The 18,286-nt window shown below is 47.9% G+C and overlaps 1 protein-coding gene across 1 annotated transcript in view; it reads left to right on the forward strand.

Annotated features, from left to right (window-relative positions):
• LOC139751233 (calcium-activated chloride channel regulator 1-like) overlaps nucleotides 1-10,190 on the forward strand; it is a 49,392-nt gene extending 39,202 nt beyond the window's left edge. The window contains exons 2-4 of the mRNA XM_071666459.1: nucleotides 5,871-6,445; nucleotides 6,576-7,810; nucleotides 7,962-10,190. Of these exons, the coding sequence (XP_071522560.1) occupies nucleotides 5,871-6,445; nucleotides 6,576-7,810; nucleotides 7,962-9,598 (3,447 nt within the window). The 3' untranslated portion in view covers nucleotides 9,599-10,190. The remainder of the gene's footprint in view (nucleotides 1-5,870; nucleotides 6,446-6,575; nucleotides 7,811-7,961) is intronic.
• Nucleotides 10,191-18,286: the final 8,096 nt, after the last annotated feature.

Raw genomic sequence — 18,286 nt, forward strand, 5'->3', positions numbered from 1 at the left:
GTGGGGAGGCCCTAGGACCTCGGTTCCTGGAGGAGGGAGCTGCCCTTTGTTAGTACGTGTGTCTTGGTGTGTAGTGTGTGTGTAGTGTGTGTGTGTGTGTGTGTAACAGGTGTACGCATTTGTCCTGAGAGATGTGGCGAGGGTAGAAGACCTCCGAAACCCATCGTGAAGTAACACGTAAAGTGAAGCGTGTGTATTCGTGTGTGTACGTGTTTCTAACTGCTAGTTCCCGTGAGGTGAGTGTGGAGTATGGTTGTCTGGTGTTAGGTTAGTAATAGAGAATGGGGATAGGAAAATGAGGGTGTGTATTGGTGACTTAGGCAATGGGGATAGGAAAATGAGGGTGTGCATTGGTTAGTAGGGTTATCTGTATGATGGTGATAGTGTTTGATTAATGTAATGGTTGTTAGCGCATGTTGTTAGTAGGGTTATCTGTATGATGGTGATAGTGTTTGATTAATGTAATGGTTGTTAGCGCATGTTGTTTCGATTACAAAAAGATATACTGTGATAAATTGGTATATCTTCGTACTAGACAATGCGTTGTGGTTGTAGAATGTGTTTTGCTGTGGTCAGGAGAGAGAGAGAGAGAGAGAGAGAGAGAGAGAGAGAGAGAGAGAGAGAGGAATTCCAGTTTCTGGTGTGTGTTTTTTTTATTCGAAATTTCCCTCGATGGCTGTGGAGCACAGACACTATTCGCTTGTATATCATAAAAGTTTAAATTTGATTTCGAGGTAGTTTGGTCTATAGGCCTACAACTACCTGGGGTTATTAAGGCCATCTTATGTCTAACTACCTGTATCCACCAACTGAATAATGTTTAATCACCTTCTTCAGGTGTTAAGGGTAATTCTAAGACCACGTGTATTCTCACAATGCACTATACACTATTATTCTAAGTTCGGGTGATGGCGCTCTCCAAGTTCGGTATTGGACTGTCTTAAGTTCGAAGGATGGCGGTATTGTCCAAGTTCGGGATAGCCTATTCTAAGTTCGGATGGAGGCGTTGTCTAAGTTCAGGATAGCCTATTCTAAGTTCGGATGGGCTGTTACTATTTGAATTCCTCTCTGTTCTTTTGCATTACACATCTCTGTAAAGTGTGTGTGTGTGTGTGTGTGTGTGTGTGTGTGTGTGTGTCATGGGAAACGAGCTGTGAGGTGGTGTATGCCCCACTTGGTCCATGCCGCTAGGGTGTGGGTGTAGGTGAAGGGGGTTTGTGGATGTGTGGGAGGATGTAGGGGTGGATGGGTTGGGTGTGTGTGGGGGGGCGCTGTGCTCAGCAGGAGGGGAGTAGAGGGATCGTGGGGGAGGTCTTTCAGTAGTTTTGGGGGTGTGTGGTGACCCCCCGAGAATGGGGAGGTGTTTGACATATTTGGGGTGATATCCGAGACGCAAGTGTGGGGGAGGAGTTTGACAAGTGTGGGGGAGGTGTCTAGTATTTTGTGGGGAGGTAATTATTATGAGTTACCCTAGGAGTTGCTGTGAGTCTTTCTCAAAGCTGAGTCGCTGGGTCAGACTCAGAAATGGCTCTTTAAGCTTGGCTCAGAATAATCACTTATGGATGCTCCTGTAGTAGTACACTTGCACTTATAAAATGTTAAGTTTTGTGAGAAGGACGTGGTGGAATCCTATGAAATATAAAGTAGAATCACGAATTATAAAGTGAAGTCACGAATTATAAAGTGAAGTCACGAATTATAAAGTGAAGTCACGAATTGTAAAGTGAAGTCACGAATTATAAAGTGAAGTCACTAATTATAAAGTGAAGTCACTAATTATAAAGTGAAGTCACGAATTGTAAAGTGAAGTCACGAATTATAAAGTGAAGTCACGAATTGTAAAGTGTTCACGAATTATAAAGTTGCTACGAATTATAAAGTGATCACGAATTATAAAGTAGAATTTCGAATAATGAAATGGAATCATGAATTATATATAGTGGAATCATGAGTTATAGTGAAGTCATGAATGATAAAGTGAAATTATGAATTATATAACAAAATGATGAGTGATAAATTGCATTTATGAATGATTAAGAAGATGTATGAATAATATAGTAGGTTCATGAATTATATAGTAAAACCATGGCACAGAATGGAAGCATGAACTACAATGATACATAAGGAAAGGATAATAGAGAAAGCTTTCTTTCTCTCTTTATCTTTAAGCTCAGATACTTTACTGGTTATAACTATCTCTATTTATGTTGATTGTGTTAAAGAATAGAATTGTTTTCAATAGGATTCTAAATGGGTTATTTGCTGTGATCTTGAGTTGTTTTTTTTAAAATACTTTTCATACATGACTTTATCTGGGCTATATTTTTCGTTTATTCTCTCTCTCTCTCTCTCTCTCTCTCTCTCTCTCTCTCTCTCTCCATACTTACATCCATATCTATCTATCTGTCTACCTATATATATATATATATATTTTTTTTTTTTTTTTTTTTTTTTTTTTTATACTTTGTCGCTGTCTCCCGCGTCTGCGAGGTAGCGCAAGGAAACAGACGAAAGAAATGGCCCAACCCCCCCCCCCCCATACACATGTACATACACATGTCCACACACGTGTATACATACCTACACAGCTTTCCATGGTCCACCCCAGACGCCTCACATGCCTTGATTCACTCCACTGACAGCACGTCAACCCCTGTATACCACATCGCTCCAATTCACTCTATTCCTTGCCCTCCTTACACCCTCCTGCATGTTCAGGCCCCGATCACACAAAATCTTTTTCACTCCATCTTTCCACCTCCAATTTGGTCTCCCTCTTCTCCTCGTTCCCTCCACCTCCGACACATATATCCTCTTGGTCAATCTTTCCTCACTCATTCTCTCCATGTGCCCAAACCATTTCAAAACACCCTCTTCTGCTCTCTCAACCACGCTCTTTTTATTTCCACACATCTCTCTTACCCTTACGTTACTTACTCGATCAAACCACCTCACACCACACATTGTCCTCAAACATATATATATATATATATATATATATATATATATATATATATATATGTGTGTGTGTGTGTGTGTGTGTACACAGTGTATGTGTGTGTGTGTGTGTGTGTGTGTGTGTGTGTGTGTGTGTGTGTGTATGTGTGTGTGTGTGTGTGTGTATGTGTGTCACGGAATACAGTCCTGACCGATGATTTCTGACATTTATCGTGGTATTGAATGTGTTCATATTCCCGTTACGTCACTGTTCGGATGGTTGAACCGTTCTGGAATATCGTTTCTTTTTTTCTATCCAGTGGAGACCACTGGGTGAAACATGGCCACAAAGGATGGCAAATACGTTGAGATCATATTCATTTTTTTTTATGACAGATTCACAGCAGTATGTTTCGTTTGACCTATAAGTCTGGTATATCCCTGTTAGTGTGAGTGTGTGTGTGTGTGTGTGTGTGTGTGTGTGTGTGTGTGTGTGTGTGTGTGTCTAACCAATCTTTGCTGCTGTGGGTTCTGGGGATATTTTTTTACTGTAGGGGGAAAGTTATTTGCTGTAGGTTCGTGGACTTAGTTGCTGTGGGTTCGTGGGGAAACTTAGTTGCTGTGGGTTCTGGGGTAAACTAGGCTGAAATATATTCTTATGACATCTAGTCTCGTGTTGCCATACATTGCCCCATCATCTGGCATGTAATAGATATTTCAGATCATGTCTGTCTACTTCGCTCATGTCAGATCATAATTACATTAATAGTCTTCATATTGTCTTTTTGATCTTACGTTAAAAAAAGATGTACAAGAAAGGCAAATTTCTTGTGTGTCAAAATATAACTTGAAAAGACATATTGAGATATACTGAGAGATATATCTGGCTCCAACCTGGTGAAACAGACACCGTGGGTACATACAGGACCAGGCGGTGAGAACACCTGAGAGATCTGAGAGATAGGAGGGTGGAGGGTGAGTTTGAGATGACCAGAAGATGGTCCACGTCGATCTTAAGAGACCTTATCTCCACAGACCCGTGTGAAACATCGATTTTTTTGAGGAGAGACGCAAGAACCATAAGAGACTAATTGGTCTCTCTCTCTCTCTCTCTCTCTCTCTCTCTCTCTCTCTCTCTCTCTCTCTCTCTCTCTCTCTCTCCCTCTCTCTCTCTCTCTGTGCTTCTAGGACCGCGAACTTCTAAGGAGACAAAGAATGAGAGGCGAGAGACTTTGTGAAAGCTCTCTCTCTCTGTGTCTCTCACTCGCACTCAAGAACCCCAGGTTCGAATACTTCATCCCCTCGTGAGACACGAAGCTGGGAAAAGCTGAGGTGTGGGGTGGGCAGGGGTGAGGAACACGTAGCGGGACCTCAGCAGTGGTGGTGGTGGTGACCCGCGCCACTGGGTGGGTGGGGCAGAGGTGAGCGCCGAGGCGAAGGTATCCGGATAGTTTATGAGAGAAGGTCCTCCTCCTCCTCCTCCTCCGGCAAGAGAGAGAGAGAGAGAGAGAGAGAGAGAGAGAGAGAGAGAGAGAGAGAGAGAGTGCGCGCGCGCAAGGCCTACGCTGCCTACCCCAGTGGTGTGTTCCCAATGCTATCCTAGTCATTAGTTGTCCACTTTACTGTACACACCCGCGTCATCACATAGACGTCCTCGCTCGCCCACCTCCACCATGCTATGCGACACACACACACACACACACACCTCCAACCATTGTGCTCAAGGGTCCTCGAGACACACACACACTAGGCCATCTTGTTCTGGCTTCCTGTCGTCGATCTCTCAGGTCATACAGTCGTGTTCATCAGTTCGCACGTGCCGTCGTGCTCACGAGTGGTGCGTGCCGTCGTGCTCACGAGTGGTGCGTGCCGTCGTGCTCACGTGCCGTGCCCTCCCGTCGTGTTCATAGCAAGGTATGCGTTATACCAGCGTTCCGTTTGGCCGTCTGCGTGAGTGGACGACCTCAGGAAACATATGGAAGTAAGAGCCAAGCAAACGAACGACTTGAATAGAGAAAGAAGCGAGACGACGGGTCGTACCGTTATTATCAAGGTCGTACCGTCGTCCTCACGGGTCGTACCGTCGTGCTCACGGGTGAACCGTCGTCCTAGAGCCGTACCGTCGTGCTCACGGGTCGTACCGTCGTGCTCACGGGTCGTACCGTCGTCCTAGAGCCGTACCGTCGTGCTCACGGGTCGTACCGTCGTGCTCACGCGTCGTACCGTCGTCCTAGAGCCGTACCGTCGTGCTCACAGGTCGTACCGTCGTTCTAGAGCCTTACTGTCGTGTTCAAGGGTCGTACCTTCGTTCTCGAGGCCGTCTCACTGTTGTGCTCTATGTGTTTATCTTCATCTCTTGTCCACCTACCCATACCCCACTCCACTAGCCCATCACTAGTGCCCATAGTCCTTAAAGTCAACGAAATGGTTGTTATACCCAATTTCAGCCTTAGCGGTTCCTTGTCTCTGTTACAACGAAGACTGTAATGTTTACGTCCCATGTCTACCATCACAAACAGATCTTTAGATGAAGACCCAGTGTAATATAGCATTGAGGGCCTATTTCATGACACTTTGTTATATTGATTAACAGGTGACTGAACAGTAGTATTACCGGATACTTGAAGTCATTTATTGCGAAGTGACTTGGGATGCGCTCCATGGGGGAGCAGGGTTAAGCTGGTCTCTCTAGGACAAGAAGGCCTCTTGACATACACGCAAGACTTCACCTGCTCGAGGCTACGCCATGAGTAAGGTAGGGTTAAGAACAGATGACTGAGCCTTAGAGGGAATATCCTCACTTGGCCCTCTTCTCTGTTCCTTCTTTTGGAAAAAATTAAAACGGGAGGGAGAGACCCATAGCCATGTTCCAGTAATGTCAAACATTCTCTCTTATTCCTCCATTCACGTGATCTGTCTTCTCATTGTTCCAGAGTGTCTTGATAGAGTTCTCGGGCGTGTTGTGGGCGGCCACGGCCGGGCGCGCATCGCTCAGGGAGGTGATGGTCGCCCTGCCGCGCACCTGGAGAACGGACGCCCTCACCTGCTCCTTCCTCACGCCCCTCACGGCCTCCGCAGCGCCGACCGAAGCCCACATCCGAGTCACGGCAGCGCACCCGGTCTTCGGGTCGCGGCCGTGGGCCCAGCAGAGCCAGGGGTGCGGGCGGCAGGGCGACTACATCCAGATGGGCGGCGACCTCCTGAGGGCCACCACCAACGACACCTACATCCACGCCGCCCGCCTCCTGGTGGCCGAGTGGGTCAAGTTCCGGTGGGGGGTGTTTGAGGAGCGCGGCTACCCGGACGATCCGCTCTATCCGCCCACCTTCCGCGACCCCAAGACGAACGTCCCGCGCCCCAACACCTGCAACACGCACAAGATCACGCCCTTGCCCTTCTGTACCACCGCGGCCCACACGCCCGAGGCGCCCACGAAACACAACGCCCAGTGTAGCGGCCGCCCGGCTTGGGACATCATCCTTCAATCCCAAGACTTTATCGACGGGAGGTGAGTCTTTGAGCCTTCTGACGCCCCCCCCCTGAATATTGTGATATGATGAAATATTTCTCTTTGTCTCTCTCTTTTCTTCCTCGCCTTGCGTCTCTCTACATCCCCGTCTTCTTCTCTCCCTCCGCAGGAACAGCCCGCCGAACGCCACAGCACCGCTGAGGCCGACGCTGCGCTTCATGCAGGAGAGCTCGGCGCGCATCGTGCTGGTCGTGGAGGACACGGCCGTCATGAACCTGCAGAGACGGTGGGAGTTCGTGCGCAAGGCGGTGCGACGGGTGGTGGTGTACGACGTGCCCGACGGCGACTACGTGGCTCTCGTCGTCTTCAATTCCGTCGCCCACACAGCCGCCCCGCTCTCCAAGATGGACTCCCTCTCCGACGTGCGTCAGCGGGTGGGATCGTCCCTCCCGCGCAACCCGTCGCCGGTGCCGGAGAGCAACAAGTGCGTCCTGTGCGCACTCCAGGAGGCCCTCAGGACTCTGGAAACGGACCCAGCAGGAGCCGCTGGTGCCACGGTAATTCTCGTGACCACGGGGAAGGGCGCGGCGCACCAGCGAGAGATGGAGGAGATGACTCGCTTAGCCACCACCCGCGGTGTTCGGGTGGACACTGTCCTCTACCCCTTGACGGAGCGCCGAGGGGGAGGAGGCACTGCTACAGACGGTCTCCAGTCCCTGGTGGCCTCAACCCGGGGCTCCTCCTTCACCGTCATGGACGAAGGAGTCGGGAATGACTCTAAGGTCAGCATGATGGTGGCTCTGATGGACGCCCTACTCGCTGCTGTGAGACGCAGTGAGCCCCCGGCAGCTCCTGGCGCCCCAGTTATCATCCACAGCACCGCCTACCCTGGCGGCATCGCCTCCATGTCCGTGGGATCCTTCACCCTGGACGATTCCCTCGGCCCGGACGCCCGGTTCTCCATCTACTACTACGACCTGAACCATGTGGGCAACACAGTGCAGCTGACAGCACCCTCTGGGGAGACCATCGCCCCCGTCAACATGCAGGAGGAGGATGGCGACGCCAACGTCATCTTCGTCAACATCCCCGACGCGGAGAGGGGACAGTGGCACTACCGCGTCGAGAACCGCGCCGACTCGCACCAGGGCCTCCACATCCAGGTCACGGCCAAGGAGAGCATCACCCGCAAGATCGGGTTGAGGCTCTGGACCAACGCGCCCAACAGAGCCATCAACCTGACCGACCCGTCGTCTCCCATCATCATCTACGCGGAGGTGAAGGACGGCGAGGTGCCCGTCATCAATGCTAAGGTCACGGCCAAGCTCCAGCGTCTGGGCACCAACACGAGCGGCAACAACTACGACTCTGTCTTGATCGACCTTTTTGACAATGGGTTTGGAGGTGAGTGTCTTACCTGATGCCTGTCATTTGCGTAATTTGCGCTAATTTACTCTCTCAGCCACGGGAATGCCAAAGGTAGCCATGAGATAAAATTCTGTCTAGATATGTTCTCTACAAACGCGCTCATGTATTACTCTCTGTTCATCTACAGATCCGGACATCACTGGTCGAGATGGGGTGTACTCACGCTACCTGCCCAGCCTACACGGCGAGCCGGGACACTACCAGCTCAGCGTCCACGTCGACCACAACAGCGGTCTGGCGCGGGCGCCCATCAACGACGCCTTCACCCGACACAGTCGGATGTACGCTGACAAGGAGAAGCAGACCTGCTGCGGGAGCATCATCAAGTACGAGCACGCCAAGCCCGTGGCGCCCTTCCAGCGATCGGTCGTGTATGGCGTCCTGGACGTTGTGTCCCCACCACCCACCTCAGACATCGTCCCTCCCACGCGGATCCTCGACCTCCGCTCCTTCGTGAACCTCACCACGCGCGAGGTATCTCTGCGGTGGACCGCGCCAGGGGACGATTACGACTGGGACCGCGCCCACTACTATGAGGCTGTGTTGGCCAGCTCCTGGCCGGAGGCTAAGGCCTTCGACGGCGAGCGTATCAGCGGCATGCCCGTGCCAGTGCTGGTGGGCACCGAGCAGGCTGTGGCCATTCAGGTAGACCGATATGACCAGATGGTTTATGTCGCCATCCGCGCCGTCGATGAGGCCGGTAACCGCGGGGGCGTGAGTAACATCGCCTCGCTCTGGGTGCCACAGCCACCCACCACGCCGCCCCTGGTGACCAGCCCTCGCACCCTAGAGCCCACTAGCGACCTGGCGGAGCCCCAGGGACGTGGAGTCACCCAGCCCGTCAGAGTAGCAGGCATCAACCTGGAGGATATGGCGGTCATCGTCGGATCTGTAGGAGGGTTCCTCATCATCGTGGCTGTCCTCGCCACCTTCTGCTACTGTCACGTCGCGCGCCGCCGCCGCCACCAACACAAGAAGGACAGCGAGAAGACGGAGGCCAACCGCAGCGTGGTCATCAAGACCAACTCCACCCTGATGGTGGACCAGGACGAGAGTCACGACTCGGTGGACAGTGCCGTCAAAGACGGGGAAGTGGCAGTGGCCAAGGATGGCAGACCTCTGTCACCCATACAGTCCTGGGGGGTGTCGAAACTCCTGCAGGAGCACGAGCGTCGCGTCTCCATGACGAGCGGCCCACTGGTCGAGGCGTCCGGATCCTTGGCCCAGTACCAGAACCTGCAGGACCCATTTCCCGACGTGACTCTGACCGGCACGCACTCCTACCCGAGCTCACAGACGCCCTCCACCACGCACTCAGACCCCCCAGCCTACCAGCCCCCATACACCACCGACGCCTACGCACCCTACCCATACCCTTACCACCCTGGGTATAGCCACGAGGAGCTCCCGCCCTACACACCAGGCCTGTCCTCACAGTCGTCTCAGGCTTCCACGGTCTACACCCACGAGATCGTCTCACAACCCTCAGAACTCTCCTACCCCGCCGACGCTGCGAACTACCCAGCAGACATACCGTCCTTCGTTGGCGAAATCTCCTACAGCCAATCGCAGCCACCCATGTACGCGCCCTGTCCCGAGGAGGCTGTTATCACGAGTCAGGCTCCCGTGAGGTCCAAGGTGCCACCGCCCGTCGCGCCCAAGCCGCCTCTGGCCGCCCGTGCAGCGGCCACGGCCGCAGCCGCAGCCGCCGCCGCGACCACAGCGTCTGTGGAGCCGAAGCGTCGTAACGTGACTCAAGTGTGAGGTGTTCTCTCCCCCCCAACCCCTCAACCCACCCCCCCCCACAACAACAACCCCCCCCCCCTCCCCCTCTTAAAGAAAAACAACCCCACACCCTCCCTCCCTCCTCTCCCCCCTCCCCTAAGCCATGAGAACGCTTTAAGTGTCAAAATATCATTGTTGTCATCTGCTTTTTTCACCTCCCCTTGCCTACTACCTCCTACCTCCCCCGTCCCCCCACTCCAACTACCTCCTTCTCTCCCCCCCCCTCCTCCCCCCCACGAATCTCTTTTGTATGGAGTTTTTTTCAACGTATGAATAAGATTTGTTGTGTATGTAAAATAAGTGTCCAGTGTATGGAAAAAAATAACAATTGTATGTTGTACAGAATGTTGTTGGTTGTAAGCTTTGCTCACATCTAGTCATAATTGTAATAGAGATAGGTCCCCCTCGAGAGCTCCCTTTCTCCGGCAGTAGGCGCCGAAGAGGGCGCTCCCGAAGGCCACAAAAGAACAGCGAAGATGTGGCGTCCTTTCGCCCCGCACCACTGTAATGATCTCAATATATCTTGTATGTCTGTGATAAAATTCGTAAAATAAAGACAATCATGAATGGATACGTTTTGCGTTACGTCAGTGACCTACAGCGCCACGCCACGTGTGGGGAAGAAAAAAAAAAAAAGAAGTTCTGTGGAAAAATATAACAAAGGAGAGTTCAGGAAATAGGAACTACCATGGCTGATGCACGTTGACCAGATTCATCGTCTTCTTGGGTTCGCCAGCACGAGTGAGCGTCAGTAAGGAGCAACAACGGAGGGACGAATGCTTCAGCCAGAGGCTCACAGCAAGACAAACACACACACACACACAAGCACACACACACACACACACACACACATAAAGATGATGATCGTCGTGGACATTTTATTCATATATATATATATATATATATATATATATATATATATATATATATATATATATATATATATATATATACATATATATATTTTTTTTTTTTCTTTTTTTTTTTTTTTGCCGCTGTCTCCCGCGTTTGCGAGGTAGCGCAAGGAAACAGACGAAAGAAATGGCCCAACCCACCCCCATACACATGTATATACATACGTCCACACACGCAATATACATACCTACACAGCTTTCCATGGTTTACCCCAGACGCTTCACATGCCCTGATTCATATATATATATATATATATATATATATATATATATATATATATATATATATATATATATATATATATATAAAGGAAAATATCGCAATTGAGCGCGTGATCAAGTATATTCCTATATGTCCACGGGGAAATGAAACACGATAAGTTCCCAAGTGCACTTTCGTGCAATAATCACATCATCACGGGTGATACAAGAAAGAAATATAAATTGATATACAACGAAGAGACGTAGCTGTCAACTGACTGTTGATTCTCTTTCTTGAATCTCCTCTGATGATGTGATTATCACACGAAAGTGCACTTGGGAACTTACCGTGTTTCATTTCCCCGTGGACATACAGGAATATATATATTCCCATGTTAAACAACCTCATATTTCAAAGAGGACGGCCATATCTCCACAGAATATTTGAGTTGGTGGTGAGAGTTATATAAAGAGAGGGTGGGGATGTGTCGTCTTGACCTGATATGGGGCCTCTCTCTCTCTCTCTCTCTCTCTCTCTCTCTCTCTCTCTCTCTCTCTCTCTCTCTGTTCTCCCCTCCCTCTATATAAGATATCTATTTAGGTTCCAGTCACCTTCCTACGGCAGAAAACCTCGTCATAGACCACCAGGTCTTCTGTTACCTGTTTTCCTATGTGCTCTCTCTCTCTCTCTCTCTCTCTCTCTCTCTCTCTCTCTCTCTCTCTCTCTCTCTCTCTCTCTCTCTCTCTCTCTCTCTCCCCCAGTATGGAACTTTCTCGTATGGAAATGAACGTTTATCCCTCCAAGGGCACACAAAAGATGCCAAGAAACGCAGATACTAAATGACGAAGGGGACTGTTACTAGGATCTAATGACTAGAAAATGTACAGAGAGATGAAAGGGAAGTGATATCACACACACACACACACACACACACACACACACACACACACACTGTAGTGGAGAAATAAAGATGCAATTTGCTTTCCAGTAACTGCAACAGTGAAACTTTGACAAACAAAGATAAAACCTCTGTAAAGCAATCACGAATATTCAGTGAATTTCCAGTTGTTTTAGCTATCATCTATCTATCTATCTATCTATCTATCTATCTATCTATATATATATATATATATATATATATATATATATATATATATATATATATATAACGTTAATAAGATGGCTTTGATAAAGACATTCAGTTCCCTGTGCCGTCTCAACATAAAAATATGCACATTATGTGTACTACTTTATCTTCCTTCTAATCCTGTGTAACGGGAGGCGTAGGATATACCATAAACCATCCACATGATACATCCTTCCGTGGCTATGAGCGGGGCCTACCTCCTCACGAGAAATGTTAGACGAAGGATTCTCTTTCTAATGTATCTTTATCAGCACATCTTAGACAAAGTTGATTAGAGACGAGAGTAAGTTATAGAAATGCTATACGTACGCACAGGTTTGTATCATATGGTATAAAGTGTAGATAGATAATAGACTGGTTAGGTTTGATCCCGGCAGAGTAATAGAGAGTAAGGATGTAAATGCATAAACTACAGAGGAAAATATGGTTAAAGTTACTCTCTCACATCTTCATTTTCTAACATATCTTAAATCAGACGAAGCAAAGGTACGTCTCTGTTCCCCTGAGCTATACATGACGTGACCAGAAGATCCTCTCAAGACGTGGCTTCTCCCGTCTAGCTTTTAATAAGCTCCTCCTGTCGCGTCTTTACCTGGCTCATTCTGTCTCGTCCTCCTGTCTCGCCTTCACTTGGCTCCTCCTGTCTAGCCTTTATTTGACTCCTTCTGTCTCGTCCTCTTGTCTCACCTTTACTTGGCTTCTGTCTCGCCTTCTCTAAGCTCCTCCTGTCTCGCCTTCTACTAGCTCCTCCCGTCTCGCCTTCTCCTAGCTCCTCCTGTCTCGCCTTCTCCTAGCTCCTCCTCTCTCGCCTTCTCCTAGCTCCTCCTCTCTCGCCTTCTCCTAGCTCCTCCTCTCTCGCCTTCTCCTAGCTCCTCCTCTCTCGCCTTCTCCTAGCTCCTCCTGTCTCACCTTCTCCTAGCTCCTCCTGTCTCGCCTTCTCCTAGCTCCTCCTCTCTCGCCTTCTCCTAGCTCCTCCTGTCTCGTCCTGATGTCTCTCCTTCCCTTGGCTCCTCCTGTCTCGTCGTCGCATACCACAGGAGTTAGTTTAAGGCTCCTCAGTCGAAGTCTCCCCAACGCTGATGCCAGTCATGAATGGAGGAAGTCATGTATTGATATTGGTTTGGCGGCTGTGTGTGTGTGTGTGTGTGTGTGTGTGTGTGTGTGTGTGTGTGTGTGTGTGTGTGTGTGGGTGTGTGTGTGTGTGTGTGTGTGTGTGTGTCGTGTCGTGTCGTCATGCAGTCATGGAGTTCGTCGAGAAACCGCCACGGTAATTTTTCCATGCATGGGTGTCTTATGGATTTCCATCTACGTATCTTGCTCAGAGAGAGAGAGAGAGAGAGAGAGAGAGAGAGAGAGAGAGAGAGAGAGAGAGAGAGAGAGAGAGAGAGAGAGAGAGAGAGAAATATTTGTCTGCCCACTCGGTGTCTCTCTCACTGGGACCTCATTTCTTTTCTTTGTGACAGCTACACCACCTCATGAACGCTGCCATGAGTAGAGTGTGGACCACTCACGAAGGTTCGTCTCCCTCAGAGCGCCGATCTCCCTCTCCAACACTCCGCTCCGAAGGGCACGACACCGTCTCCACCATTCACTTTAAGAGTATATTCCTCTCTCTCTCTCTCTCTCTCTCTCTCTCTCTCTCTCTCTCTCTCTCTCTCTCTCTCTCTCTCTCTCCCTCCCTTGTTCAGCTTTCCCCCTTGCCAAAGGGCCTCCTCCTACAGGATCCTTCCTGAACTAGCTAAGATCCTGCCCCTTCTACAGGACCCTCCTGCCGTATGCCTGAGACCTCCTCTCTTTCCACAGGATGTTTGTACCCTGCCTAAGGATCGCGTCTCCCAGCCCTGCCAAAGGTACTTCTCTTGCAGGATCTTCCTGCCCTGCCTAAGGCCCTCTTCCTACAGGTACTTCTTGCCGAAGGTGGTCCTTCTCCTACGGGATTTTCTAGCCCCCTGCTTAAAGCCCTTCTCCTCCTACAGGATCCTCTTGCCCTCCTCCTACAAGACACTCCCGATCCCCTGCTAAGGTCGTCTTCTTCCAACAGGATCTTCCTCCTTGCGTAAGATCCTCCTCCTCCTCCTTGCGTAAGATCCTCCTCCTCCTCCCCCTCCTGCTCATCCTCCTCCTACAGGATCTTTCCACCCTGCCCGAAGGTCCCCCGTCTCTCCTGCCGAGGGCGATGCAGGAGGCCCCGCGCGTGCATGCCTCACCCAACACGGGCGTCGGCCACAGGACACCACCACAACATCGATTTTTGAGTCCCCCCCCCCCCCCGAGACCCCTACCCCCCCCCTCCCCCCTCTCTCTGTAGGACTGGATCTGGGCGGTAGGGGGGAGGGGGAGGAGGGGGGAGAGGAATGGGGAAGAAGAGATGGAGTTATGGGCGATGGTTTCAACCACGGGGTGAAGGAAGGGTTGAATCATCATAAGGAGGTTTTAAATCAGGAGGAGGAGGAGAGGTGAATCATAGGGTTGATTTAGATCAGGACGTGTGAGAGAGTGTTGAATCATATGGAGGGTTTAAACCAGGGGGATGGAGGTGTTGAATCATATGAAAGATTCAAACTAAGGGTTGGAAGAAGGTGTTGAATTATATGAAAGATTCAAACTAGGGATTGGAAGAAGGTGTTGAATCATATGAAAGATTCAAACTAGGGATTGGAAGAAGGTGTTGAATTATATGAAAGATTCAAACTAGGGATTGGAAGAAGGTGTTGAATTATATGAAAGATTCAAACTAGGGATTGGAAGAAGGTGTTGAATTATATGAAAGATTCAAACTAGGGATTGGAAGAAGGTGCTGAATTATATGAAAGATTCAAACTAGGGGTTGGAAGAAGGTGTTGAATCATGTGAAAGATTCAAACTAGGGATTGGAAGAAGGTGTTGAATCATAAGAAATTTTGAACCATGGAGTGGAGGAAGTGTGGGATCATGTGGAGGCTTTGAACCAGGGAGCAAAAGAGGTGTATAATCATGAAAAGAACTTAAACCTGGGGTTTGGAGGTGTTGAATCATATGAAAGGTTTTAAAACCACATTGCACAGTAGGTTTTGAATCATAAGAAGGGTTGAAACCAAAGGGGGTAGAGATGCTGAATCATGTGGAGGGATTAAACCAAAGGGTAGAGGAGTTCATGAATCATTGGGAGAATATATACAGGGGGAAGAGGTGGAAATAAAGAAGGCTTAAACCAGGGGGTAAAGAGGGCGCAGAAAGGAGGTGAAGCTGGAGGGGAGGGAATGGCTTTAACCAGAAGTAAACTGGGTGTTTTATCATTACAAGTGTTTAAACCTAGAGAGAAGGGATTGATCCAAGAGTAAGGTTTAAACCAGAGGAGAGGCATTAGGTCACGAGGAGGGTTTAAAACCAGAGGAGAGGCATTATATATTGAAGAGATTTAACATGGGGGGAAGGCGCCAATTCGTAGGGAGGAGAAGGAAGCGTTAAATCCAGGGGTGAGATATTAGGAATATTTCTATACAAATTAGGTTTCACGCCAATCAAATCAGACACAGTTAGGATTACACCAATTAGATTAGATACAATTAGGATTGACACCAATTAGATTAGATACAATTAGGATTGACACCAATTAAATTAGATACAATTAGGATTGACACCAATTAAATTAGATTCAATTAGGATTGACACCAATTAAATTAGATACAATTAGGATTGACACCAATTAAATTAGATACAATTAGGATTGACACCAATTAAATTAGATACAATTAGGATTGACACCAATTAAATTAGATACAATTAGGATTGACACCAATTAGATTAGATACAATTTGGCTTTACACCAATAATTTAGACACAATTAAGACTTACACCAATTACTTTAGACGCAATTTTGGATTGATAACAATCAAATCGGACACAGTTAAGATTTACACCAATCACATTAGACACAAATTTGAGTTACACCAATTTATTCAGACACAATTAGGGTTTACACCAATCAAAAATGACACAACGAGGACTTACCTTAATTAATGTAGACACAATTTGGATTTACACTAATTACATTAGACACAATTATACTTACATCAATCAAATTAGACACAATTAGGATTCACACCAATTGAATTAGACACAATTGGGATTTACACCAATCAAATTAGATACAATCAGGATTTACACCAATTAGATTAATTACAATTACATTTTACACCAATTGAATGAGACAAATATTCAAATATTGACTTATTCGAGCATTATGTGAACAAAATACAATGCCAAATGAGGATTCAGGGAACATGAAGTATATTTTTTTCCCCACACGCGCGTAGCGCTCACCGCAATGAATATACTCCCGAGTACTTACGGTGAAGTTCTGCCAAATGGTAGGGTTATAGCGCGTAGCGCTCATCGCAAACAAGATATAGAGTTGCGAAGAAAACGTTGTGTGTGTGTTGTGTGGTGTTACATGTGAGAGGTGGAGAGATTGTATGTCTGTGGACGGACAGCCACCAAACAGCCCACGTGTGGGTGAACACAGCGAGATAAGCCAGCTTACCTGGGCCAAAGGAGTGAGACTTGACAGCCACTGGAATGATGGTTCACAATGCACAAGTCACTAACATCCCCACCCCCACCTCCGATACCCACCCAGGAGGGGTAGTACTGGTAATATTGTACACACACACCCTCCCCCAGCCGAGAGAGAGAGAGAGAGAGAGAGAGAGAGAGAGAGAGAGAGAGAGAGAGAGAGAGAGAGAGAGAGAGAGAGTGTTTGTGTGTGTACGTGCCTGCGCGAGTTTCTCTGTGTCTATCTGGGAGATCCTCCAGAGTGAGGTGAACCATTTAAAAGACTTACGTGCGTGTGTGTGTGTGTGTGTGTGTGTGTGCTTGTTTATTTTCAAGAGCATCTCCCCTCCCTTCCTCTTCCTCCTCCTCCTCTTCTCCCCAGTAAGAAGGGGGAGTGCGGAAGCTCCCCACCTCCTACCCAGGGCGTGTGGGGCATGGCATTGGTGGTGTAGTAATCCCCAGGTGTCAGAGGGTGGGATTAAGACGCCCGGAACGAAGAAGGATTTACCTAGCTTTGGGATTTACAAGGTGGAGGTTTAGGAGGAAATATGGACACTGGAGGATTTAAGAGTATTTTAGGCTTTGGAGGGAATCTGGACTTCAAGAATGGTGCTCTTTTTTTTTCCTTTTTTTCGGTCTTGTGGGAGGAATTGAGCAGGAAGAGAGTTCGATCTCTCTGGCCCGTTATAGATTTTTGGAAACTTTGTCACTGATGGATTTACCAAAATAGATAATGTTACTCTCTGTTCTGCAAGTTTAATAAGAACGGTTATTGTTGATTTGTGAAGGTGGAGTTTATAGATGGTTGTTGAAGAAGAAGAAGAAGAAGAAGGTAGTGTGTGTGTTCCCGGAAGGGAATACGTGGGGAAGACAGACGAGAAAGGATCTTGTGGCCTATGTCCTAAGTTATCTGTTTTGAACTTAGGTCTAACTATTCTTGTTCCTAAGTGGATGAAGGAAGGATAGAACAGAAATCTTCTCATCCTCTTGCCCCTCCAGCAATAACAGCCAGAGGGGAAGATAGAGAAAGGAAGTACTACTACGAATCAGTGAGGTACACCTGCATGGACTTTTAACACGATAGAACAAACTGGAAAAATCCTACTACAGGATCTTGCTTACAACGAACCTCTTACTGCACTACGGGATTTTCATATGGAGCAGCATCAATAAGAGAAAGCAATTTTATATTCATATTTTCCCAAGTGTTCAGTCAGTAGATACCTGAATTGATGAAAAATTGTCTTACCAGCTTATGAAGATATTTACAGATACATTCTTAGTCCAGATTTTTGCAATTATATGATTAAAAAAAAAGAAAACTTCGAGAGAAAGAGATGATGTCCATAAGTTCTCAAAAGGACAGGAGGAGAGGAAAATAACCCTGAGAAGTGTATATGGATGTCACTTGAATGTCATTCAGTGCTTTTCCAATCACAGGTTTGTATCTGGGGAGAGTGAACGGTGATATGAGTGAGAGGACTACAAGAGATAATGGAGTGCTTCATCGTTGCTGCATGATGTTACAATGTTTACTTCCGTGTTTTATGAATCGATGGGGCGCTACGTGAGATGGGAGTGAGGTGGGGGAGTGTTTAATGATGGCATGGAGGAACTGAGTGGGAGTTGTCGTATGCAGATGACGCTGTGCTGTCACGTAAATCAGAATATGATTTGAATATGTTGGTGGGCCACTTCCTTGATGTATGGAGCGGGATGAGAAGGAAGACAAGGAGGAAGGAAGAAGAAGAGGACGAGAAGAAGGAGGAGGAGGAGGAAGATGTTGAAATCGTAAGATAACAAAAAATGATTCAAATATTCGAAAAATAATGTGACATTTCAATGTGATGTAAGCAAAAAATGACGAGAAA

This window comes from Panulirus ornatus, chromosome 1, assembly GCF_036320965.1.
Source record: "Panulirus ornatus isolate Po-2019 chromosome 1, ASM3632096v1, whole genome shotgun sequence".
In the NCBI taxonomy this organism is placed as follows: Eukaryota; Metazoa; Arthropoda; class Malacostraca; order Decapoda; family Palinuridae; genus Panulirus; species Panulirus ornatus.